The 25358-nt window shown below is 40.8% G+C and overlaps 1 protein-coding gene across 1 annotated transcript; it reads left to right on the forward strand.

Moving 5' to 3' along the window:
* The first annotated feature begins 2626 nt into the window (after window positions 1-2626).
* Window positions 2627-23812, forward strand: LOC134653511 (histone acetyltransferase Tip60). The gene is made up of 14 exons (XM_063508881.1): window positions 2627-2732; window positions 2808-2934; window positions 3463-3618; window positions 4788-4919; window positions 7526-7543; window positions 9025-9167; window positions 10488-10673; window positions 11959-12042; window positions 12499-12700; window positions 15032-15154; window positions 15623-15785; window positions 17915-18023; window positions 20527-20630; window positions 23694-23812. The coding sequence occupies exons 1-14, from the start codon at window positions 2688-2690 to the stop codon at window positions 23698-23700; spliced, it is 1599 nt and encodes a 532-aa protein (XP_063364951.1). The 5' UTR covers window positions 2627-2687; the 3' UTR covers window positions 23701-23812.
* The last annotated feature ends 1546 nt before the right edge of the window (window positions 23813-25358 follow it).

A 25358-nucleotide genomic window follows, 5' to 3' on the forward strand; every position in this document is an offset into this window, starting at 1 on the left:
AACCAAGTCTTGTCAGTAAAAAAAAGGCGCGAAATTCAAATTTTCTATGGGACGATATCCCTTCGCGCCTACATTTTTCAAATTTGCCGTCTTTTTCTACTGTCAAGAACCAGGTCTTGACAGTAGAAAAAGACGGCAAATTTGAAAACAAGTTTATATTTCGATAAAATCATTTTAGTATTTTGATATAAATATTTTTTTATCGAACCAAAATTGAATCGCACTAATATATGCGTGTATGAGCGAGATGTATACAAAGTAAATTACGTTCTCGATGGCGTTTATATCAGTGCCAAACTGATGGCAGCCGTACTACTTATTTAACTATAAAGCCCCCTCCACACTTGGATGCGAATCGCGGCGCGAAGCGGCGAACGCGACTGTGGAGTCGATTTTCGCAGACATAGACAGCGAAATCGACTCCACACTTGCGTTCGCGGCTTCGCCCGCGATTTACGCACATAGTCTGGAGGGGGCTAAGGAAATCCAAAGATTACTCTTACAAAAAACATACGTTATTATATATAGCTGGTCAACCAAATCTTGTCAGTAAAAAAGGCGCAAAATTCAAATTTTCTATGGAACGATATCCCTTTGCGCCTACATTTTTCCACTGTCAAGATCTGGTTGACCAAGTATAGTTTTGAATTTTTTTTTCAGCTATACACAGCTATGGGCCCGGCCACATGTCAGCGGTGCGGACCGCAGAAATCTGCGGCACCGCAAACCGCTCTGCGGCGACGCCCGCCGCAACGCAAAATTTTGCGGTGCCGCGCTGCGCAAAATATTTTTATTATAATAAAAAAAAAATGACTCAAATGTAATGACGTGATTTTTTTTTATTTTTTTTTTATATCAGCTCAGAAAGCCCTTTCGTTTAATACTACACACGATAGGTTTCTAAACAATTTTTTTTTTAATTTCATACAAAAAAAAGACGACGTCATAACTCCTCTGGTTCTTTTTTATTTGTTGGTGCTTCGGGTCAAATTGTTTCAAATATCCTAAAGATCAATCATACCGATTTTCATACCTTTAACACCATTTGCAGCGTTTTTTTGGCGAACCGCTATCGCTATAACAACAGCAAGAGCAGAACACGTGTGAAGGGATCCATGTCTGATTAAATAACTGGTAGTCGAATTTTATTCTTTACTATGCAGCGTGGCATTGCACGCGGCGCCGAACGCCGCTTGGCGGCACCGCTCGCGGCGAAACTCACCGCTTTGCGGCAAAATTTTGCGTTGCGGCGGACGTCGCCGCAGAGCGGTTTGCGGTGCCGCAGATTTCTGCGGTGCCGCGCCGCGCGGCGGCGGCGGCGCCGCACCGCTGACATGTGGCCGGACCCTATGGACATTTAGGCCTTCTACTAACGAGCGCTTTTTCAACGCGTGTTAAAAAAGCGCTTGAATCCATCCACACGTCGTTATATTAATATACATAGAGTCAAACCAAAGAAAGTCTGCAGCGAAATAATTTGACAGCGAATTAAAAAACTACATATGGCAATGTTTTTTAGCAGTCAGTAAACATCATGCACTATGGTATGTGTTTGTCAAAATCGTTTAAATATTCGTTGTGTTTTGTGATGAACGGAATAAACATGGTGAAACCTTACAAAACTGGCGTGCGGGAGTTACTTTTCCGCATGACGAATAATTTTACACTTGTAAAAAGTCAGCACGAGGCGATTCAAGCTGAAAAACGACAATGTTTACAAAATTTGGAGTTGATGACGGGTAAGTGGAATGAAACATCTTAATACTTCACCATATGTACCTACTTAGATAATATAATATTGGTTTAGACTAAGGTTTCACAGCAAATTGAACACACCTAATAGGTATAGGCATACTTATGAACTTCCTCTAATATTTCGAGAAACTCATTGGTACTAGCCGGGTTTTGAGCTCGAACCCACAACCTCCATGCTTATGCTCACGGCATGGTACTTACTAGTTAAAGCTAAAATTTATTTTTAATATATGTTTATTGTTTATATTGGTTTATTTCGTTTTCCGAAAACTTTAGTTCGCAAATTGCGGGCAATTTCTCTGTCAATCTAATTACGCCTTAATGGGAGTAAAAGAGAAAGATGCCCGCATATTGAGAACTTCGGTGTTCGCGGTAGGCCCTCTGTACCTATTTACCGCCGTCGCGGATATTACAAAAGCTTATTAATTTTGATGAAGCCAAATGTCACATTCTCCCAATATTATTTATCAATATTAGTTATGTCTACATATTAATAGTGACATCTATTGTTGGAATGAAATTTATTTTACCATAAAAATTAAGCTGTGCATACAGCTTAATTTTTTCATAGACGGTAAATATGGTAGAAATTTCACAAGTATCAAGACTATTTAATCCATTTTCTGTGGTGTTGTCGCATACTGATTTTTAAAAACTACTTTTAATCTAGCGCTGCAGACTTTCTTTGGTCTTACTCTACTACTCTTTGGCGTGCAGACAGATTCAAGCGCTTTTTAACGCGCGTAACGTTGAAGAAGCGCTCGTGTGTTTGGGCACTTAGGGTATTTTATGTTTTTTTTTACTGGCCTCATTCATGTTCATCAACATATGTTGTCTGTGGTATTTTTTCAACTGACGTTTTAGTGTTGACTTGACAGTTACTTAGATAGCAAGCTTTTGCTTTTTGGGTTTAATTGTAAATATTTAGCATAATGAACGAAAACGATGAGGAACTTACTACATTTTGTGATTCAGCAGTAAGTTAACTTTTGAATGATATATCATTTATCTTTGTATGTGACAAAAAAAATCAACTCAAAAATTGTTTCCAGGCTGCATTGGTAGAAGGCTGTAGATTGCCTGTTCGCATGCAGGGAGGCAATGACTGGCCTTTAGCAGAAATTATAAGTATTAAAGAGATTCGCGGACAACGAGGCTACTACGTGCATTATGTTGACTGTAAGTTGTTGTCATTATGTTTTGATATCAAACAAAACATTGTTGTTCTTTCTTCCCTCCATAAAGTTTATAAGTCTCTGCTTTAACTTCATATATTTACCACATTTGTATTTTGTTTACAATTCAAACAGGCATATTAGATTATTATGAAAATTGAGATTATGCTCTTGATTGTCCCACCATTATGAAACATTAAATCATTTTAGTCATTAGGTGATCTTAAGTGGTGATGAAATTGTGAAGTGATCTATATATAGATTACAGTAACATATCTAATAGTTTTTTGGTCAGGGATAGTCAAATGAATGGGCTAGCAGTTCAAACCGGTAAGTCTTTCTCTGGGTTAGCGGTCTTAAAGGGACACCCATTGAAAGACTTTTAACGAGGAAAGTTGTGTGGTCCCTGCCGAAAAATATTAGAGCTAAACTAGTCATTTTGAATCAGGACAGGTGTGACTCTACAAACCATTTTATTTACAGTAAAAATAGTGTGATTAGCAAGTATTTACACCAAATTATAAAATTTCAGTCAACAAGCGTCTTGATGAATGGGTGGCCGAGTCCTGGCTGGATACTCGCAAGGTGCAGTTCCCCCGGAGAGATGGAGCCCCCGCCCCCGCCGGGACCACCACTCCGAAGAAAACACACATTGGTTCAGGAGGTGGCATTATGCCTCATGTTATTAGTATGTGTTTTGATGTTTTTAGTTTCAAAGTCACCGGTACATGGTTCTTTGCACAGTTAATACTAGCTGTATTTGGTATGCTTTTATGAAAAATGTTTTAAGAATGCTGTTTTCTTTTATAAAATGCCTGGCTTGCTGAATGAAGCAAATTTAATACTGGAGTCTGTGCGGAAAGTGTATTGGTTCCCATACATTCCACAACTCTTCTCTTTCCACACAGACTATATTTTGATATCAACATTAACTGGGTTTGAGAAACTATCTCATTGATACAAAATTCTTTAAAAAGTCATAAATGAACATTAGATTGTGTTAATAAGTCAAAGTTTTTGTTGATGGTAAGATGTTTGTTAGTCTTTCATGCAAAAACGGCTAAATTAAATTGGTTGAAACTTGGCACACATACATTGACAGTGGCTCATTTGCAGTCTTGGTCACCATAGGCCCCAGGCCCTTTAGTAAGTACTAGACGCCCCTATCTCAGCATCCATGGGATGGCCCAGGAGTTACACTTTACATGGAGTAACATGTACATGATATTTTTTATACCAAGATGTAGTTTGTACGGGATATTATTCATGTTACAAAGGTTGCATGTAATGGCTTTTGTTCTTTAATATAAAGACCTATATTGATTTTTATATTTGCATTCATTACCTATTATTAGTAAATGATATGTTTGTAACATAGTAACAGCGGCATTCTTAAAATATTTTTACAAGCTGTTTAATAGCCGGGTTCACACAGAGCGAGCCCCTCGGACGAGGCGGCACGCGCGAGGCACGTCTACTCTGGCCGTTTTGTGCGCGAGGAAATTGCCTCGCGCGTATGCTCGGTCTGTGTGGACCCGGCTAATGACATCGAATGATACTTGTCAGAACAGATTTAATGCTTACTTTAATTAGAAGCAAAGAATAGTGGTGCCATGGGTTTTATCGCATGTTTTTTTAGTTCATGCATGCAGCTATTTGGTGATTTATTCCTTCTATTTACTTTACAGCCAATTGTTAAAATTGTCATTATATTGTCACACATGTGTGCTTCATGCCCAGGCAAAATAAAATAAGCTTCATTTCCAAATTGATGTGTCTGGCATTTACTAAAATGTGTGTCTGGATTTGCAAATTGCAAGTCATATTATGGCTGTAAATGTGATATTTTGTTGGCAGATGATAGAGTCTGCAATGACATACCGAAATCTAGTAGCGATACCAATAGAGAAGCTAGTGTGACACCGTTACAGCACAAAGCCCCAGAAAGAACACATTATGGCGAAGCCCTCAATGGTTCCGTTCACAAAAATGCACCCGGTATGTCCGCACATTATCTGTAACTTTTTAATCTGTTGTTGTTTATAATTGGTTGTCTATAATTCTATAAGGAATATTTTAACGCTACTATTTTATATTATTACTTTAACCATAGCCTTGGTAGTAGTTAGTACGTAGGTATTTTTATTGTTATGTTTTTAAACATTATTTACTGGTCTAAAATTTTAAACCAAAGTAGTTCGGTTTGTGTAATTTATAGGTAAGTATGTAGTAATAGTAGTAGTCTAGTAAGAGTATTAAGCAATTAGATGTGTTGTAAATACTTAGTGCATGAAATTCATAGTAGATTATACTTTAGAGGATAACCGAGTACCTAGTACTTATCATATTATAAATATATGTATCGGCTTTATTTATTTAATCTTTACTGCACAAAAGAAAATACAATCGTACAAAAATCGAACTTAATTCTATGAGGCATTCTCTACCAGTCAACTTTTAGGAATATTTAAATGCACATTTGAGCCTATACTCACGAGCCGTTGGTCACAGCAAGCATTTCACGGGTGCATCAAGAGGCAGTTCGACTTTAGTATGCGTGGTCGTACGAATTTAACCGCCAACTTACAGTATGCAATGTGGACGCAGTTGTAACAGCTTTTCGTACATGTCTAATGAATGATTTATGATGTGATCAGGCGCGGCCCGCCGTAAGGAGCGCTTGTGCGGTGCACTCCCATATATAATCAAAATGAAATTATGGTACCTATTTAATATATTACTACTTAAGATCGATCGTAAAAAACTCAATACCAATTAAATAATAACCTTTATTCATTATAAGTTTATAGACAGCTCACCAAGTCACCACTACCTAGTCTACCTACACGGCGTACTCCTATAATTTCATAGAAATCAAAGGTAACGCGCGAAGCGGAGCGCTTTGGATTGCGCTCCTATGGAAAAAGATTTAGTACATTCGATCAATAGGAAATTCAATAAGAGCGAAAGAGAAGTCTCACCAGAGCTCCGCGCGTGAAACAATAGTAGTTTATGCAACAGTGATATAATAAGGGTTCTTAAAATTCAAGGGTCGAAGTTACAAAACGAGACGTAGTCGAGTTTTGTAAAAAAAGACCCGAGAATTTTAAGAACCAATTATGAGCTGTTGCATACATTACTTTTTCTATGACAGCTGCAGCAAAAAAAAAAGAAAAAAAAAAAAAAGAGTTATTATTAAGAAAAAAGAGTTATTATTAAAAAAAAAGAGTTATTATTTAAAAAAAATTGAGTTATTATTTAAAAAAAAAAGAGTTATTATTGTAAATGAAAACATACCTCTTTCAATCAAGATGATCGGAACTTGTATCTTTAAAAAAAATAAAGCAGTTGTATTATACTCATAAGATGACTGCTAGCAGTCATCTTATGAGCCTATAGACAAAGCATTCAAATGACATTGCTTTAGATATCACTGTCAGTCATTTAATTGACACATTTAAGTGCTGGAGTAGAAAAAATATTTTCTATGAGGGAAGAGGCAAAATCGGTGCGGCGCTCCGAGTCGGTTGATCTGCGCGCGCATCCCGCGCGCGGCGCGCGCCATGTTAATATTGTTGTCACTTGTTTCTAAACAGACCTTAGTCAATTTTAAAGTATGTGCGGGAATGCAATTTTGGCTTTTTTTTTTTCATTCTAAATAATGAAACAAGAGTTTAAACAGTTAAAGCACATAATTTGTTTGTTGTGAGGTGTTTAAAAATGAATGAATTTAACGTGAGATTGTGAAAAAGTTTACAAAATCGACTCGAGTTAAATTATGGACGACCTTGAACTTTCGTAGCAATGTTACTCAAAAACAAAAACATATATTTTTTAAATCAGATCCTAACCAAAAACACCGTGGTTGTGTTGTGTGAATGTGATAAAAGTAACTAGCTTATTTTGTTTTTCGTGTTACCTAGGTATATTATGTTTTGTGTTTGGCGCGGGCGCGGGCGACGGCTGTGCGGTGAGTTTGTTTGGACCGAAACAGGTGTGTTAACAATTTAGCACATCTTTCCATAAAATTTAATTAAAAACATTATATCCATTTGTAAAATGAACTGCAGTTGGCGTCTATCGGTCGTCAAGATATTCGTAATACCGAAAATATATGAGAGAGTTCAATGACCGGGTGGACGGAAACCGACATCTAGGTACTTTGCGACGGTTAATTGAATGTGTAGGTTTAGTTTTTGTTTTTTATTGTGAGTGAACACCCATAATACATAGCTACCAGCCGCCTCTGGATGTGATTCAAACAAATTCAAGCACCTGATGAAACTTGCTGCAACATCAAACTGCTCTGAGTGTGATAAAATAGAAGACGTCCATCATGTGTTGATGGAACGTGTCCACGAGGCTGAGGAGTGACATGACATTTATCAAAACTACCAACTTAGGGAGTTGCAACGTCGTCCTGGCATCGCCTGTATCGGACGAGGTCAGGATGATGTGCAACCTATACTTAAAAATAATGTAGTGGTGTAAGTAATGCTACGCTTCTACATTATTACTTGATCTCACTACAGGGGTGACATAGTCACTGTGTGACAAAACCCCTTTAAAAAAAACCGGCCAAGTGCGAGTCGGACTCGCGCACGGAGGGTTCCGCACCATCAACAAAAAATAGAGCAAAACAAGCAAAAAACCGGTCACCCATCCAAGTACTGACCCCGCCCGACGTTGCTTAACTTCGGTCAAAAATCACGTTTGTTGTATGGGAGCCCCACTTAAATCTTTATTTTATTCTGTTTTTAGTATTTGTTGTTATAGCGGCAACAGAAATACATCATCTGTCAAAATTTAAACTGTTTAGCTATCACGATTCGTGAGATACAGCCTGGTGACAGACGGACGGACAGCGTAGTCTTAGTAATAGGGTCCCGTTTTTACCCTTTGGGTACGGAACCCTAAAAAGATAAAAAAAAAAATGTGATTGTGTGTCAGTCCCCGGCACGCCGATGGCGGAGCCCCGGGCGCTGGTGTCGCGGCCCGCGAGCCCCACGCTGCTGGCCGAGCCGCCGCTCGTCAACGGCCAGGCCGTGCTGGCCGCCGCGCTGCACAAGAAGATGATCAGGAAACGGAAAGCTAACTCTATAGACAACGAGGCCCCTTTAAAAAAAACCGGCCAAGTGCGAGTCGGACTCGCGCACGGAGGGTTCCGCACCATCAACAAAAAATAGAGCAAAACAAGCAAAAAAACGGTCACCCATCCAAGTACTGACCCCGCCCGACGTTGCTTAACTTCGGTCAAAAATCACGTTTGTTGTATGGGAGCCCCACTTAAATCTTTATTTTATTCTGTTTTTAGTATTTGTTGTTATAGCGGCAACAGAAATACATCATCTGTCAAAATTTAAACTGTCTAGCTATCACGATTCGTGAGATACAGCCTGGTGACAGACGGACGGACAGCGTAGTCTTAGTAATAGGGTCCCGTTTTTACCCTTTGGGTACGGAACCCTAAAAAGCGAGTTTGGTGAATTTAAATGCCTAAAAATCAGGTTTTAAAGAGTGACCCAGGAGAACGTAACCATGGCAACGAGTGACAAGAAAAAGTTGATTCACTCACATGTCTAACAGGTATACGATATACCATTTACTCCAGTGCCGGGCTCGTATAGGCCTCATACTAAAGAAGACCTGAGCCGAGCAGACGATTGCAATTATATCAATCGTTAATCGCGGTCGAGTTAAACGTACATCTTCAGACAGATTAACCCCTTGTACTAACTAACATAAGAACACCTTGTAATACCATGGTTGCAATAAAGAATTATGAATTATGAATTAATGTATGTATTATGATGTGATCGTGTGTCAGTCCCCGGCACGCCGATGGCGGAGCCCCGGGCGCTGGTGTCGCGGCCCGCGAGCCCCACGCTGCTGGAAGACGACCCTCAATGGAAAGGGTGTATAAGTATCACAAAAAAGCGAGTTTGGTGAATTTAAATGCCTAAAAATCAGGTTTTAAAGAGTGACCCAGGAGAACGTAACCATGGCAACGAGTGACAAGTAAAAGTTGATTCACTCACATGTCTAATGTATGTATTATGATGTGATTGTGTGTCAGTCCCCGGCACGCCGATGGCGGAGCCCCGGGCGCTGGTGTCGCGGCCCGCGAGCCCCACGCTGCTGGCCGAGCCGCCGCTCGTCAACGGCCAGGCCGTGCTGGCCGCCGCGCTGCACAAGAAGATGAACAGGAAACGGAAAGCTAACTCTATAGACAACGAGGTGAGATTCTTTTTACCCTTGGAGGATATAATCAAACGGAGACGCCATGTCTGTAATTTTCTGTACAAAACAGTCTGCCGATTTTTGCGGGGGAGGGGAACGTCAAATGTATGCGTAACGTAAAAATAGCCATGTCAGATAAACGTCAGTCCATACATTGTGTATGACCGTTGGCCGCCTATTTTCGACAGAGGGGAAAGCCTGTTAATGGCTACTCCGTTTAGTTGTATCCTCCAAGTTTTTACCCGAGTAAGGTGGGTTATTTCTCTCTTAGCGCCGTTATACCTACATTTTGGGCGAAGGCCAACTTTTGGCACTCCAGTGCCGGGCTCCTATAGGCCTCATACTAAAGAAGACCGAGCAGACGATTGCAATTGGGTGTATCAACTTTTAGAACACTTAATTTCGTGTCCCTAGACTCCCTATCAAATGATTTTTCAAAAACCATGTCGATATTTTTACTTTTTTGTTTACACGGGCGTTATTAGATCCAAAAGTATTTAAGAACACATTAAAATTAACAACTTGATCAGATGAAAGTTACATTTTGTGCGGTAACGCAGGAGAAAAAAACTTATCTCCCATACAAAAATCAGGGACACCATTTTTGCCTTTTTCTACTGCGTTACCGTAAATGTAACTTTTATCTCATCAAGTTGTTAATTTATTGTGTTAATTAAGTATTTACGTATCTAATAATGCCCGCGTAAACCCAAAAAGAAAAAAATCAAAATGGTTTTTGAAAAATCGTTTTTTTTTTGCTAGGAAGTCTAGGGACACGAAATCAGTATTCTAAAAGTTGATTCACCCAAATAACAATCGTTAATCGTGGTCGAGTTAATCATACATCTTCAGACAGATTAACCCCGTAAGGGGCCCACTGATTACCAGTTCGCCGGACGATATCAGCCTGTCATTTGGATTTGATTTTGTTTGATATCTTACAGTTAATATTTTCTTTGGGTTGGTGTGGTGAAAAATGTCGTGTTTCACTCGGGGGCAAATGTTGTTTAACCCTCGTGCCTTGCCCCCTTGTAAAACAAATAACTATTTAAAATATTCGTAAGGTTTTAGTCCACTTATTGTGACTTGCTCAAAAATTTTCTGGGTTACGACTAAAGGTGACAGTCCATTTCCAACCGCAGCTGCACTACTGTTCATTTTACTGTGGAAATTGACAGTAACAGCGACGCGTTCAGTACCAGTAGTGTAGCTGCAGTCAGAAATGGAATGTTACCCTAAATCGTTGTTCTCTAGCAAATAATTATATTTAATAACAAGAAGAATGTTAATTAACCATTGTTTTTCCACTATTCACAGTCAGAGGCTGGGGAAGAAGGCGATGCTAGCGCATCAGGCGCGGCCACACCGACCACGAGACCGCGCCAGTCCGGCTCCCTAGTAGCGCATGGCCACGACGATCTCGTCACGCGTATGAAGAACATCGAGATGATAGAGCTCGGCAAGCATCGGATCAGGCCCTGGTACTTCGCGCCCTACCCACAGGTACATACATAATTATCCTTAACTGGTCATATGTCACTGTCGACCAAGTGACTATAAGAGGCAATAAGTATGTAAAGAGGCCACACCGACCACGAGACCTCGACAGTCCGGCTCCCTAGTAGCGCATGGCCACGATGATCTCGTCACGCGTATGAAGAACATCTAGATGATAGAGCTCGACAAGCATCGGATCAGACCCTGGTACTTCGCGCCCTACCCACAGGTACATACATAATTATCCTTAACTGGTCATATGTCACTGTCGACCAAGTGACTATAAGAGGCAATAAGTATGTAAAGAGGCCACACCGACCACGAGACCTCGACAGTCCGGCTCTCTCGTAGCACATGGCCACGATGATCTCGTCACGCGTATGAAGAACATCTAGATGATAGAGCTCGGCAAGCATCGGATCAGACCCTGGTACTTCGCGCCCTACCCACAGGTACATACATAATTATCCTTAACTGGTCATATGTCACTGTCGACCAAGTGACTATAAGAGGCAATAAGTAAGTAAAGAGGCCACACCGACCACGAGACCGCGCCAGTCCGGCTCTCTAGTAGCGCATGGCCACGACGATCTCGTCACGCGTATGAAGAACATCGAGATGATAGAGCTCGGCAAGCATCGGATCAGGCCCTGGTACTTCGCGCCCTACCCACAGGTACATACATAATTATCCTTAACTGGTCATATGTCACTGTCGACCAAGTGACTATAAGAGGCAATAAGTAAGTAAAGAGGCCACACCGACCACGAGACCGCGACAGTCCGGCTCCCTAGTAGCGCATGGCCACGACGATCTCGTCACGCGTATGAAGAACATCGAGATGATAGAGCTCGGCAAGCATCGGATCAGGCCCTGGTACTTCGCGCCATACCCACAGGTACACATAGCTTTTGATAATTTAGTAAACTATCCTATTTTTGGTCAACCCCCTAGTTTTAAGGCACCAGTAGGCCTAGCACATGATTGGCGCGACAGTATCTCGCCGCGAGATAGACTACCCGTCTTTTTTAAGTGTATTAATTAAAGAGGGACGGATTCAATGTCAGTAGCATGGAAGTACAAAGGTTTTTGATACACTCGTTATTCTAACGGACCTTATAATAGAAACCATCGATTTGCTTTTGTAATGCAATACACGCGGTACACGCCACGCATTCGCTTGGTGTTCAAAATTAGACCTTAAGGTCGAACAGACACTGGCAGTCGTAGTTACCTGTCTTAGTATCTAATATTTACGTAAAGTGTTTATTAATGTGTATTTCTTTTTCAGGAAATGGTGAACCTCCCCTGTATATACATATGCGACTTCTGTTTAAAATACAGGAAAAGTAGAAAATGCTTGGAGAGGCACTTGGTAAGTACCTGTATTTAATGCAGTATTTCTAACATAAATCGGCTTCCCTACTACTAATTGATGTTTTACCGAACTGATGCCTACCACAAACCACTCAAAGAAAATGGGAATCTGCCGAATATGTCCGGGTAGAGACTGTTCGAAAAAAAAAACTACTTAGATAAGTACTTTTAGTGGGCACTAAAAGTAGGGTGCTTTTCTTTCTTTCAATCATGCAAAAGTAAAGAAAGTTTCGTATTATGAAAATAACGGCTCCTTATTTTACAATAATGAACTCGTCTAGCAATTGACATCATAGTAAACAAAGTTTGTTTTAGCAACAAATTGATTTCTTCTTCTTTTGGAGTTGTATTGTGTCAAATTGTACTGGTAACCATGGTTACTCCAGGTTTAACCGGTTAACCCCGGGTTAGCGGAATGGTACAAGTCGGCCTTACTGTTATTATTTGTCGACAGATCAAATGCAAGCTAAAGCACCCACCCGGAAACGAAATCTACCGCAAAGGCAGTATCTCGTTTTTCGAGATCGACGGACGGAAGAACAAGTGCTACGCGCAGAACCTCTGCCTGCTGGCCAAGTTGTTCCTCGACCACAAGACCCTGTACTATGACACCGACCCTTTCTTGTTCTATGTTATGACGGAATTTGACTCTAGAGGTATGTTTTTATTTTATTTATCTATTTATTTATTGAGCCTAGAGTGTCCCACTGCTCGGTAAAGGCCTCCCTCCTTTTTTTTGTGTGTGAGTCAATCGGTCCTCGCTAGAAATACGGGCGGCCGGTTGCTCTTTGTCGGATAGAGGATATATGTGATGTGTCTAGTAGGTAGGCCTCCCTCCTATTTCCACGTATCCCGGTCTTGACCCGTCTCCCACCAGTTCCTGCCAAAGGCGTCGAGGTCATCCCGCCAACGCCGTCGAGGTTTGCCGCTTTTGTTATTTTTGCCGCCTTTTGCGGTTTTGTAATTTTAGCCCACAAATCATCCGAGGTATGTGTGAAATATATTAAATTAACTGTAAAACACCCGGCACCGAAATCTACCGCAAAGGCAGTATCTCGTTTTTCGAGATCGACGGACGGAAGAACAAGTGCTATGCGCAGAACCTCTGCCTGCTCGCCAAGTTGTTCCTGGACCACAAGACCCTGTACTACGACACCGACCCTTTCTTGTTCTATGTTATGACGGAATTTGACTCTAGAGGTATGTTTTTATTTTATTTATCTATTTATTTATTGAGCCTAGAGTGTCCCACTGCTCTGCAAAGGCCTCCCTCCGTTTTTGTTTTTTTTTTTTGTGCGGGTCAATCGGTCCTCGCTAGAAATACGGGCGGCCGGTTGCTCTTTGTCGGATAGAGGATATATGTGATGTGTCTAGTAGGTAGGCCTCCCTCCTATTTCCACGTATCCCGGTCTTGACCCGTCTTCCACCAGTTCCTGCCAAAGGCGTCGAGGTCATCCCGCCAACGCCGTCGAGGTTTGCCGCTTTTGTTATTTTTGCCGCCTTTTGCGGTTTTGTTATTTTAGCCACAAATCATCCGAGGTATGTGTGAAATATATTAAATTAATGGTAAAACACCCGGCACCGAAATCTACCACAAAGGCAGTATCTCGTTTTTCGAGATCGACGGACGGAAGAACAAATGCTACGCACAGAACCTCTGCTTGCTGGCCAAGTTGTTCCTGGACCACAAGACCCTGTACTACGACACCGACCCTTTGTTGTTCTATGTTATGACGGAATTTGACTCTAGAGGTATGTTTTTATTTTATTTATCTATTTATTTATTTATTGAGCCTAGAGTGTCCCACTGCTCTGCAAAGGCCTCCCTCCTTTTTTGTTTTTTTTTTTGTGCGGGTCAATCGGTCCTCGCTAGAAATACGGGCGGCCGGTTGCTCTTTGTCGGATAGAGGATATATGTGATGTGTCTAGTAGGTAGGCCTCCCTCCTATTTCCACGTATCCCGGTCTTGACCCGTCTCCCACCAGTTCCTGCCAAAGGCGTCGAGATCATCCCGCCAAAGCCGTCGAGATTTGCCGCTTTTTTTATTTTTGCTGCCTTTTGCGGTTTTGTTATTTTAGCCCACAAATCATCCGAGGTATGTGTGAAATATATTAAATTAACGGTAAAACACCCGGCACCGAAATCTACCGCAAAGGCAGTATCTCGTTTTTCGAGATCGTCGGACGGAAGAATAAGTGCTACGCGCAGAACCTCCGCTTACTTGCAAAGTTGTTCCTCGACCACAAGACATTATACTAAGACCCATTCTTGTTCTATGTTATGACGGTTTGAGTTTGACTCTAGGGGTGTGTGTGAAATATATTAAATTATCCTTGTAACGTCTTACAGATAAAAAAAACCTTATCAGACAATAGCAACTCACTTTTTCACCTGTTTTTACTCTCAAATAGGGTACATTATACTAATATAATATTTAAAACTTTCGCGTTTTGAACACATATTAACTCACATTTATAGACGGGTCTAACGCGAAATTTATTCAATTACCTTTATTTACCGACGTTTCTACACAGGTTTCACTGGTCATGGTCGCGGCTAACTGATGTCCCAACAAAATGTCAAAACAGAGATTTGAGTAACTACCCGACGAAAAGCGTATGAAAAAGTTTGGGGTAGACATCACATTTTCAAACCACCCACTACACATAATGTTAATTATTGTCAATAGTCCGACACGCAACACTCACAATATCCACGCACACGTCCGAAGATAGATCCTTTGGCTTTAACTTCTGTATCACTGGTTCCTGGGGTGTTTCTTGATTTCAATTGCTCTCGCACAACTCGAGGATAATAATGGCGTTCAGTGGAGACAACTTTTGGTCTATACAACTCAATCCAGTGATTTGTGCCAGATGTAAGAAGATGTTCGGCGATTGCGGATTTGTGTACTTGGCGATTTTTAAGAGGATGGATTCAACTTATCGCCAACTTTACTGATTTATATCTATGTATCTTGTTTTCAGGGTTTCACATAGTAGGATATTTTTCAAAAGAGAAAGAAAGTACAGAAGACTACAATGTAGCGTGTATACTGACTCTACCTCCATACCAAAGAAAAGGATATGGAAAACTTCTCATAGAATTTAGTAAGTATATGAACAAATATTACCATGGTACTATGAAGTTTATTTTTAACTTTTAGCTCCCCCGTTACAGTTTCTTGCGGTCAACGGCATTCGCCAGAAATCATATTACATTTTCAGAAACTTGTTGCCGGTCCCATATTGGGATACCCTCCTCTAATTGAGGGGGGATTTAAATCTTCTCGAGGCAGAGGTGTAGGGTTGGAGCCGGTGTAACTTGAATAAACTCTTATCTTTATCATTAAAAATCTAACTCTTTACCTAATTTATTCTTGTTTAAAATAACAATTGAAACACATTCAATGATATTCGCGATCCTGGGCCCGCACGGCCGTCCGCTCAGTGCTCAACCAGCTGCGTTCAGAAAAGTACCTGAACTCACTGCACCTTAACCACATACCTATTTACTTTTTATTACATAGACTAGTATATTTGTCACCTTAACTACATTTTGGGTTTATATTTCCACAGGTTACGAACTGTCCAAGTTCGAAGGCAAAACGGGGTCACCGGAAAAGCCGCTATCGGATTTAGGACTGCTCTCTTATCGGAGCTACTGGGCACAGACCATCCTGGACATTCTGATGCACAGCAAACCAGTTGGAGACAATGAGAAACCCATCATTACTATAAAGTAAGTAGATAGTATGTAGCTCATATATGGGGCTAATCGGGGTCGCCAGAGAAGCCGTTATCGGATTTAGGACTGCTCTCCTATCGGAGCTACTGGGCACAGACCATCCTGGACATTCTGATGCACAGCAAACCAGTTGGCGACAATGAGAAACCCATCATCACTATAAAGTAAGTTGATAGTATGTAGCTTATATATGGGGCTAATCGGGGTCGCAAAAGCCGCTATCGGATTTAGGTCTGCTCTCTTAACGGAGCTACTGGGCACAGACCATCCTGGACATTCTGATGCACAGCAAACCAGTTGGCGACAATGAGAAACCCATCATTACTATAAAGTAAGTAGATAGTATGTAGCTTATATATGGGGCTAATCGGGTTCGTCAAAGCCGCTATCGGATTTAGGTCTGCACTCTTATTGGAGCTACTGGGCACAGACCATCCTGGACATTCTGATGCACAGCAAACCAGTTGGCGATAATGAGAAACCCATCATTACTATAAAGTAAGTAAAAAGTAGTTGACTTTAGCTTTGTAGGTATAATAAAATTACCTATAGAGCTAAAGATACATTACATGTAAGGTATAGTATGAATTATCTCAGATGATTTTTACGGGCTCGAGCACTAATCTGTTAAACAAAAGCCTTTGTTTCTTTTAAGAGCGGTCTTCAGCACGTGCCAAAGTAACCATGTCGTTTAAAAAGCAACTATCGTGATAGTATTAAGGTTCAAATTTATGTGACAGCTCATTCTGAGAACAATCAGGGTGATCTTTTCTTTGGAGATAACAAAACGTGTTGTCTCCAAATGGGTTGTTTCATGAATTCAAATTCATGAAACAACCCATTACCATTACAACCATATAAATAGAATGATAAATTTGCTTTTTAAACGGGTTTGTTCCCGTTACTTATGTAGGGTCTATTAGCAGTAAACAGGTGTAAGCACTGCATAAAAGAAACAATACCTTTTGTTTAACAGACTAGGGCCCGAGCCCGAAAAAATCATCTCAGATGATTCATACTATAAACGTACTGGTGCTCGACGCGGTACCAGTACATGTCATCTTGAAACTTAAGTAATTGTCAATAGAGGTGACAGCAGGGTGTCATCTAAACTGTCATTCAATAGAACTTGCTAACTATGTAAACAAACCGCCATACTGAAATTGACACTGAATGTCAATTTACTAGTAACTTTTGTTTACATAGTTAGCAAGTTCTATTGAATAACACTTTATTGGGCATTAGCATGTCGAGCACTAGTACGTTTACCTTATGTATTATTGCGCCACTTACCAGTACAAATGTACAAGTTGCGGATAATTTCCAAAAAGCTGTAGTGTTGAGTTAAGGTGATGGTGAGTACATTTCTGTTTGTGTCCACTTTACAAAGCCTGCGTCACTGATCACCAACAATACAATGTCATTACATGTATAAAACAAAGTCGCTTCCCGCTGTCTGTCTGTTCCTATGTATGCTTAGATCTTTAAAATTACGCAACGGATTTTGATGCGGTTTTTTTTAAATAGAGTGATTCAAGAGGAAGGTTTAATTTGTGAACCCGTGCGAAGCCGGGCCGGGTCGCTAGTATTGACATTTAATTGTCTTTCGAAATTTTTATCAATCGTCAAAATTTGGCACTTTCACTAGGTATATTGTCATAAACGCAGTGAAATTTTGATGAATCTATATTTTTCTCGTTGCTTCAATTCGTGGACGCCAAACACGTAGTCTTTGCAAGACAATCACGATTTCGAATAGAATTGCCGTTTTAAAATGTTTCTTAACGCCACTTGCACCACCCATCCCACTAACCCGGGGTTAACCGGTTAACCCTAGAGTTACCATGGTACGAGTTCATTTTGACACTGTATTAACGGTTTAACCGCTTAACCCCGCGCTATTGCGAGGGTGCAAGCAGCGCATATTGTTATTTCACGAGTACTTACCAACCATTTCTTCTAAAAAAAAAAACACTTATATAGCTGGTCAACCAAATCTTGTCAGTAAAAAAAGGCGCGAAATTCAAATTTTCTATGGGACGATATCTCCTTGCGCCTACATTTTTCAAATTTGCCGCCTTTTTCTACTGTCAAGATCTGGTTGACCAAGTATACTTTTCCAGTGAAATCTGCGAACTGACCAGCATTAAGAAGGAAGACGTGATCAGCACGCTCCAGAACCTTAACCTGATCAACTATTACAAGGGCCAGTACATCATCTCGGTTAATCAGGTACTGCTGTGGTTGCCTTGACCCTGGTTGCCGCGACCGCTTAAGAGTCATTCGTACTAGAATCCTACTCCTACGTTCATTACAGGGCTGTTGCGGATGCCGATTTTTTTACATCCGCGGATGCGGATTTTTAACGGCTCACATCCGCGGATGCGGATTTTTAACGGCTCACATCCGCGGATGCGGATTTTTAACGGCTCACATCCGTGGATGCGGATGCGGATGTCAAGATAGTAAAACCAACCAAACCAACCAAAAAAAAACAAAAAAACGTCAAATATTTTTTTTTTTAACAGTTATGGCCTGGATGCGAGTCCTTTAAGCCACGTCAAATATTACATTTTAGTAATTTTTATTTCAATAAACCGGCCAAGTGCGAGTCGGACTCGCGTTCCAAGGGTTCCGTATATTAAGTCCCACTCACGCTTGACTGCTTAACTTTTTTTGGTTAATGACTAAATTACCTAGCAGTCTAGCACTTACGCAGATGCTAAGACGTTCCTGTGCCGACCTGTTCCACATCCGCATCCGCATTAAATCCGCATCGATTTTATGCGGATGCGGATGCGGATGTTGAAAATAATGCGGAAGTTCCGCGGTTGCGGATGCGGATGCGGATATTCGCTACATCCCTGGTTCATTATTAAAACTGAAAACGAAACGTGAAATTCAAGTAAAATTGTAACTAATTTTTTTTTTTGCTTGGACATAGTCGGGTGAAAAGTTTGTTTAAAGTTTATCGAGCTAAATTACATTAGTGCGACTGTCAAAATACTAATACAGATGTAGTGATGAAACGTTCGTGTTTGTCATACTTCAGTCAACCACGATAATTTTTGTAACGAGACTGACTGAAATAGCAAGACACGTTCATATGTGACGTTCCACGGCAAAAGGTACCTTATGTCACTTGGCGCTTACGTCGCATAGCGCCGCAATAATAGCGCGCGGCGGCGGAGCGGCGTTAATAATAGCGTAAGCGCCAACGGCCATAAGGTACCTTTATCCGTGGGACGTCACAATATGTTTCCGTGAAAATACCTACGATGGAAAATATTGATGCACTAGAACTGTACTGTATAGATGGCTGTCTTCGGTCACATTCACCTTGTGGTTTATGTTATTTGTCAAGCAACGAATGTAGCATTTTATTTAAAATCGAAAAAATAATGCGCCCTATTCATTATCCTTATACATATCTAGTGGTTTTTGAATTGTTGTTGTCGTTTTTGTGACCTTTATATATATGCACGAATGAATGAAAAGTGTTAATCAACTAATATGTACTACAGTCAGCAGCAGAAGTTGTTAAGCGGGCGAGGTGTTCAAAATTACCTTGGCGCGCTCTTATTCTCTTAACAATAAAGTCGCGTCAAGGTCATTTTGAACACCACGCGCGCTTAGCAACTATTGCTGCTGACTGTACTAGTATTGAAAAACAGCAATCTGTTCATTTTGTACAATTTTTAATTTTAATTCAAAATTCATAAGTTATTCAGGTATTATTTTCAATTGGCTCTTAAACGGTCGCGGCATTAGTGTTAAGGCCTGAGTGGACGCTCGAGTTGGGCGTGCGGCGGGGCGGGGCGTGCGGCGTGCATGTTAAACAAATGCAAGCGTATAGGAGCGGCCTTAGTGCACGCTGCTCACATCACGCGTGAGCCCACAGCCACGCTGCACGCCCCGCCGAACGCTCCGCTCCGAGCGTCCACTCAGGCCTTACACTTAGAATTATACTGGCCATCAGTAAAATCGAGCTTTTGAGTGGTTTATTTTAAAATCTGTCCCATTTTTACCATTCGTTACGCAATAATATGTCTTATTGTAACTGCTTATAAGAACAATTTAGATAGCAATGAAAGCTTGTTAACTTTTGTTGAAGTTAGACTTACGTTAGTACATTTACGAGTAGATTCTTATCTACTAGTAAATATACCTACATTTATGAAATAGATAACACACGATTTTTAAACTGCGCACCCCTTCCCATCTCATAGACGCAACTCACACTAACACACATATACTACAAACGTACAGACTATTATTGAATTTGTGTGGGTTGCCTCTGTACTCTGTAGATGTGAGCGTAAATGCCTTGGAGGGGTGCGCACATAGACTAAGAATCCTCTAGACGGAGTTTAGAGCAATTATTTCATGAGACCGATGCTGCCAAAAATACTGGGGTGCGGGGGACGAGGTGAGCGAGTCTCGTGCCGTGATTGGTCCGTTCAAAGACACGGACGTCACACAAAGACACTTTGACTCGAAAATGGAGTAAAACTACCGTATATTTGTGGCAGAGGGGGTAGCGCTACTATGCTCAGTCTATAGGATGTCTGGTCTGTGTATGGCGTTGGCTTGCTTCGTGTGACTTAGCCTTTTATTAGCTGTTTGTTTTTTTTGTTTGCACGTTTTTTTTTGCAAATTTGTTTTCTGAAATGCCGTGTTTATTGATGGCCAGCACGCAATCCATTCCCGATTAGATATCTCTCGACTTATCCAGGAACTGATGCAGCAACACGAAAAGAGTATGGAGAAACGAACGCTCAAGATAGACCCGAAATGCTTGCATTGGACGCCCAAAGATTGGTCGAAACGTGCCAAATGGTAAGTTGTACTTGATTAATTAATTTTGTTACGAAATAAAAAGGCACCACTAAATTTTATTAAAAAGAAATGAAACTATTAAAACGGATTATATCGCGTATATTTTTCCTCAATCACCCGTTGACCACGAACGCTGTAAAGGGTTCAAAACGTCGGGATGTAGTATAAATTAATTCAATAAGGGCATTTTCACTTAACTGTGCACCTTTAACGGCCAGTTAGCAATCGTTACAAAACTGACGGTCAATGTCAAATCCCATACATTTTGTCAGGAATGTACACCTTACTGAAACACGACTTAAGTCGCGCTTTAAAGTGCACAGTTAAGTGAAAATGCCCATATACGCGATATAATCCGCTTTAATAGTTTTATTTCATGAGTAACTATCGCGGTAACCGAAGACAATTTTATTAAAAAGAGTTTTTTTCTATCGACGTTGCGTCGGATTATTGACAAAATTATATACTCAGAATACTTAGATATCGATTCACCAAAGCTGACGTTTATGAATGGAATATAGCTGCCATACATTTCCCTAAAAAAAGCGCTGGTGGCCTAGCGGTAACAGCGTGCGACTTGCAATCCGGAGGTCGCAGGTTCGAACCCTGGCTCGTACCAATGAGTTTTTCGGAACTTATGTACGAAATATCATTTGATATTTACCAGTCGCTTTTCGGTGAAGGAAAACATCGTGAGGAAACCGGACTAATCCAATACGGGCCTAGTTTACCCTCTTGGTTGGAAGGTCAGATGGCAGTCGTTTTCGTAAAAACTAGTGCCCACGCCAATTACTGGGATTAGTTGCCAAGCGGACCCCAGGCTCCCATGAGCCGTGGCAAAATGCCGGGACAACGCGAGGAAGATGATGATGACATTTCCCACTACACGCATGTAGCAAATGTATTAATCACAGAACATTATTAAAGAGGTTAGAATGGCTATCGCGCGCAGTTAGTATCGGAACCGGTGTCGCCGCTCGTTCCTCTCCACATTTACTAACACTCGCGCAACGGTAGTAAAAACTTGTGTGCGTGGTGAATGGATACGCCTCCTTTAGACAGATTTGATGTCTGGCTTCTTAATCTGAAGGTTATTGTGGCGCAAAAGGCATGTTTACTTCGTTTTTCGGTCAGCGCGGGCGAGTAGCATGCGAGCGTTTGCTCAAAACCGGCGGCGACACGTACCCTGCTCGCATCGCCATTCTAACTTGTTCTGTGGTATTAACTCGCAATAAACACTAATCAATGTGTAAATAGGCCATATTGTGAAGGCCAGTTACAATGGGGCTGTTAATAAATTACGTCATCTATTTTTCCCCCCCTAAAATCATCCAAAGATCATGCTTCGAATTACCCCGTTTCCTCCTACGTTATGCTACCATCATCCGATGACCAGACACCCCCCCCTCCCAATTTGAAATTACGTAATTTATGAATAGCCCCTATGTGTTGACCTTATTTTAAATATGATTAAGAGGATACCGTTAAATATCTTTCGGGATTCTCCCAAGCACCCTGGCATAAATATATTTGTATGCAACGCAGTAGTTTGGCCAACTGTACATGGTGATAAGATGGAAAGTCACTCTGGCAATCGAATGAGTGGTTACATTCGTTTAGTTCATTCCATTCACGTCAACTTTGGTGAAGCGGTCTGTACGGTCGGTCTCGAAAGCCACTGTGCTGTGCACTCTAGTACAGTCGACTTCAAAGATATGTTTACATTTTTCGCCTTATTACAAAGGAGTAAGGTGCAAAAGTGTAAACATATCTTTGACGATACAGAATTTTACGACCAATGAACAGTAGCCATCAGATACCTATATCAGAGCGGCCAAGGTGCTCAAAAATATCTGAACAAGCACTTTAACCTTTTCAACGCTTTTCGTCCCATGCTAAAATGTGGCTTATACGCCAAATGGTTGCAATATGAAGAGCGAAAATAAACCTTATCTGTCAGAAGGAAAATTGCTTTGACAGCGTCCGTCATAGCATTTTTAGTGGCTGTTGGCGTCATGGGCATGACAGCACTCGACCACTTTAGTGGCTGTTGGCGTTGAAAAGGTTAACATCTTGACAATAGAGGCCATGTTCAGATATTTGTGAACACCTTGGCCGCTCCGATGTATCTGATGGCGACTGGACAAGCACGTTGTCAATTACAAGTGCGAAATCGCCCAGCGACTTTTGAGGCCGATATCCTTAGAAAACCAGTTAGATTTTCAAAATAATTGATTGACTGGACCTCCCGTTGTGTTCTTCGTAGATTACATTATCCATTCACATACTCGCGATCGTGGACCGTGATAGTGATGATAATAAATGCGATATTTATAAGAATAATGTATGATATAGGTATACAAAAAGTAAACACTTGAATATGCGGGTCCACACAGAATGAGTTGCCTCGTGAAGAAATTGCCGAAGCAGCTCGGTCTGTGTAGACGTGCCTTGGCTGCATTGCCTCGAGCGAGGCACGTGTCCACCGACCGAGCTGCTTCGCGCAGCAATTTCCTCGCGAGGCAACTCGTTCTGTGTGGACCCGCCTAATGATTTTGCATTTGCTTCGAAAATTCGAAATTAACACATTCATTGCCACCAGCCAAACAAGACATCCGCGATAGGCCACAAACATTTCGTCGTATAAATCTGTAGTACCACGATCCCGACTATCGGGTCGTCTGGCCTGGGGCCGAAATCATAAAATACCCGATAGTCGGGTTTTCGGCACTCAATGTGTTAAAGCGATTTTTGTTACAAAACGACCAAAAATATGATGTCAAATTTCTACAGTTTATCCTTAAAGGGGCCTACTGATTACCAGTCCGCCGGACGATATCGGCCTGTCAGTTGTTCGGAGCTATCAATTTTTTTTTTCTAACTGACAGGCCGATACCGTCCGGCGGACTGTTAATCAGTGGGCCCCTTTACTCGAAGCTTAAAATCAGCCTGCCGTCCACGATCGTGTAGTATTTCTCTAAGGTGCCGCTGCCGACACTAGATCCATCAAGACCTCTTTAATTTTTATTTCTGAGGGTAAACTTGATTTCTCTTTGTCGCCAGTGTTTGAGGAGCTGCGAGATATTGCTCTGGCTTCCGACACGTACGCATTTTGTTCATTTTGTATTTAACCTACATATTTAATGGAATCATTTATTTATCTGGTTGCGATCCCATCATATGCATAATGTCACTGCATTTTGCTGTAATCTACTATTTGCACCTAATGTATCTAATCACTAACATATTCATACAGGTTGATTATTTAAAGTTCACAACTGAGAGAAGTTATGTGCATCTTTCGATCTATCTACCCAATATCTTAGACCTTGAGCAATATATTTTTACTATTATTTTATTAAAATTAAATCGTCACGAAAATTTGTTCAACTCTTTGTGAATTTTAAACGTTGTATAAACATTTTTTCTAACTTTATTATCTTATGTTGTCCGTCTTATTATCTTGTTGTTCAAGGCTACACGTGCTAAACCAAATGGCATTGATATTTGAATTTTAAATGTTTGCTTACACAATATACATTTTATTTAACGAATTTAGTTTAGAAATGACCATGCTTAGTATCTAGTTAGTATACTTCTAATAGACGCTTTTGCCTGTCATCGCTTTTCATGTTATTTAATCATTCATGATATTGTTATTTTAGATACTTGGGATTATGTTTGGGTTTCCTCTATTACGCATCTTTAGACTAATTATATTCGCCGAAATCATCTTTTCTCATATCTTCAATTCAAACAAGTATTCGTGGTATCTTTTTAGCACTTTACAGAGATTTGCTTAATAGATAACTGATAAAGGCCAGAGTACACTGGCTGTGTGTGCGAGACGTGCACGTGCGCGTGCGCTAAAACATTGGAGTCGTGCACGCACACATCACGCAAGCGTTGTGCAGAGGGCCTACCGCGAACCACATTCGACGTGTTGCCTCTCTGTCACACTTAAGTACGCATTCTCAAGTGTGACAGAGAGGCAACACGTCGAACGTAGTTCGCGGTAGGCCCTCTGGATATAAGGGCCTGTATATTACAACGTACATGTGCAAGTCTACACGCACGCATCCGGTGTGCACAGGCCTGAAGTCTTTAGTATGTTTATGTTAACAATTCTGAGAAAAGATGAATTCGGCGAAAATACATCGGAACGTGTTTGAACTCTCATTCTTTGGCTTTAAGCAGTAGTACTTTAGGCTGGTTTTATTACATATACAGGGTGCTTCCTGTAACAGGAGCAATAAATTAAACTAAAGGCTGTACTCCTCAAACTGACCAACATTTGTTCAGCAACTTTAAAAAATTATGAATCCTTTAGACTTCCTCTTTTTCATACAAAATAAATATTGCCTTCAATGTACGCTGACATCAGTGTGTTTGACGTTGCTTGTCACGCTTTAAACATAATAAAATTTGCAATACATTGCGTCTTAGAATAAAGTTTAAAGTCTAATAAAAATCAATACAAGAGTTATTTTCAAAAGTTGCTGAACAAATGTTGGTCAGTTTGAGGAGTACAGCCTACAGTTTAATTTATTGCTCCTGTTACAGGAAGCACCCTGTATAACTTTTTTAACCTCTTATAACCCCGTACACAAATTTTTGTACATACTTTTTTTTGTACCGTTCCGATTTGTCAATGAAATAGTGTAACAGTTTGGTTTATTTCTACATATGTACCTGAAGTAAAAATCATATTAATTAAAAACAAATAAA

This window comes from Cydia amplana, chromosome 13, assembly GCF_948474715.1.
Source record: "Cydia amplana chromosome 13, ilCydAmpl1.1, whole genome shotgun sequence".
In the NCBI taxonomy this organism is placed as follows: Eukaryota; Metazoa; Arthropoda; class Insecta; order Lepidoptera; family Tortricidae; genus Cydia; species Cydia amplana.

Excerpts from the sequence above, each read along its gene's own strand:
- LOC134653511 (XM_063508881.1), top strand. The coding sequence starts at position 2,688 with ATGAACGAAAACGATGAGGAACTTACTACATTTTGTGATTCAGCA. Across the intron at positions 2,733-2,807 it reads CTACATTTTGTGATTCAGCA|GCTGCATTGGTAGAAGGCTG; the intron begins GTAAGTTAACTT and ends AATTGTTTCCAG. Across the intron at positions 18,024-20,526 it reads ACATCATCTCGGTTAATCAG|GAACTGATGCAGCAACACGA; the intron begins GTACTGCTGTGG and ends CGACTTATCCAG.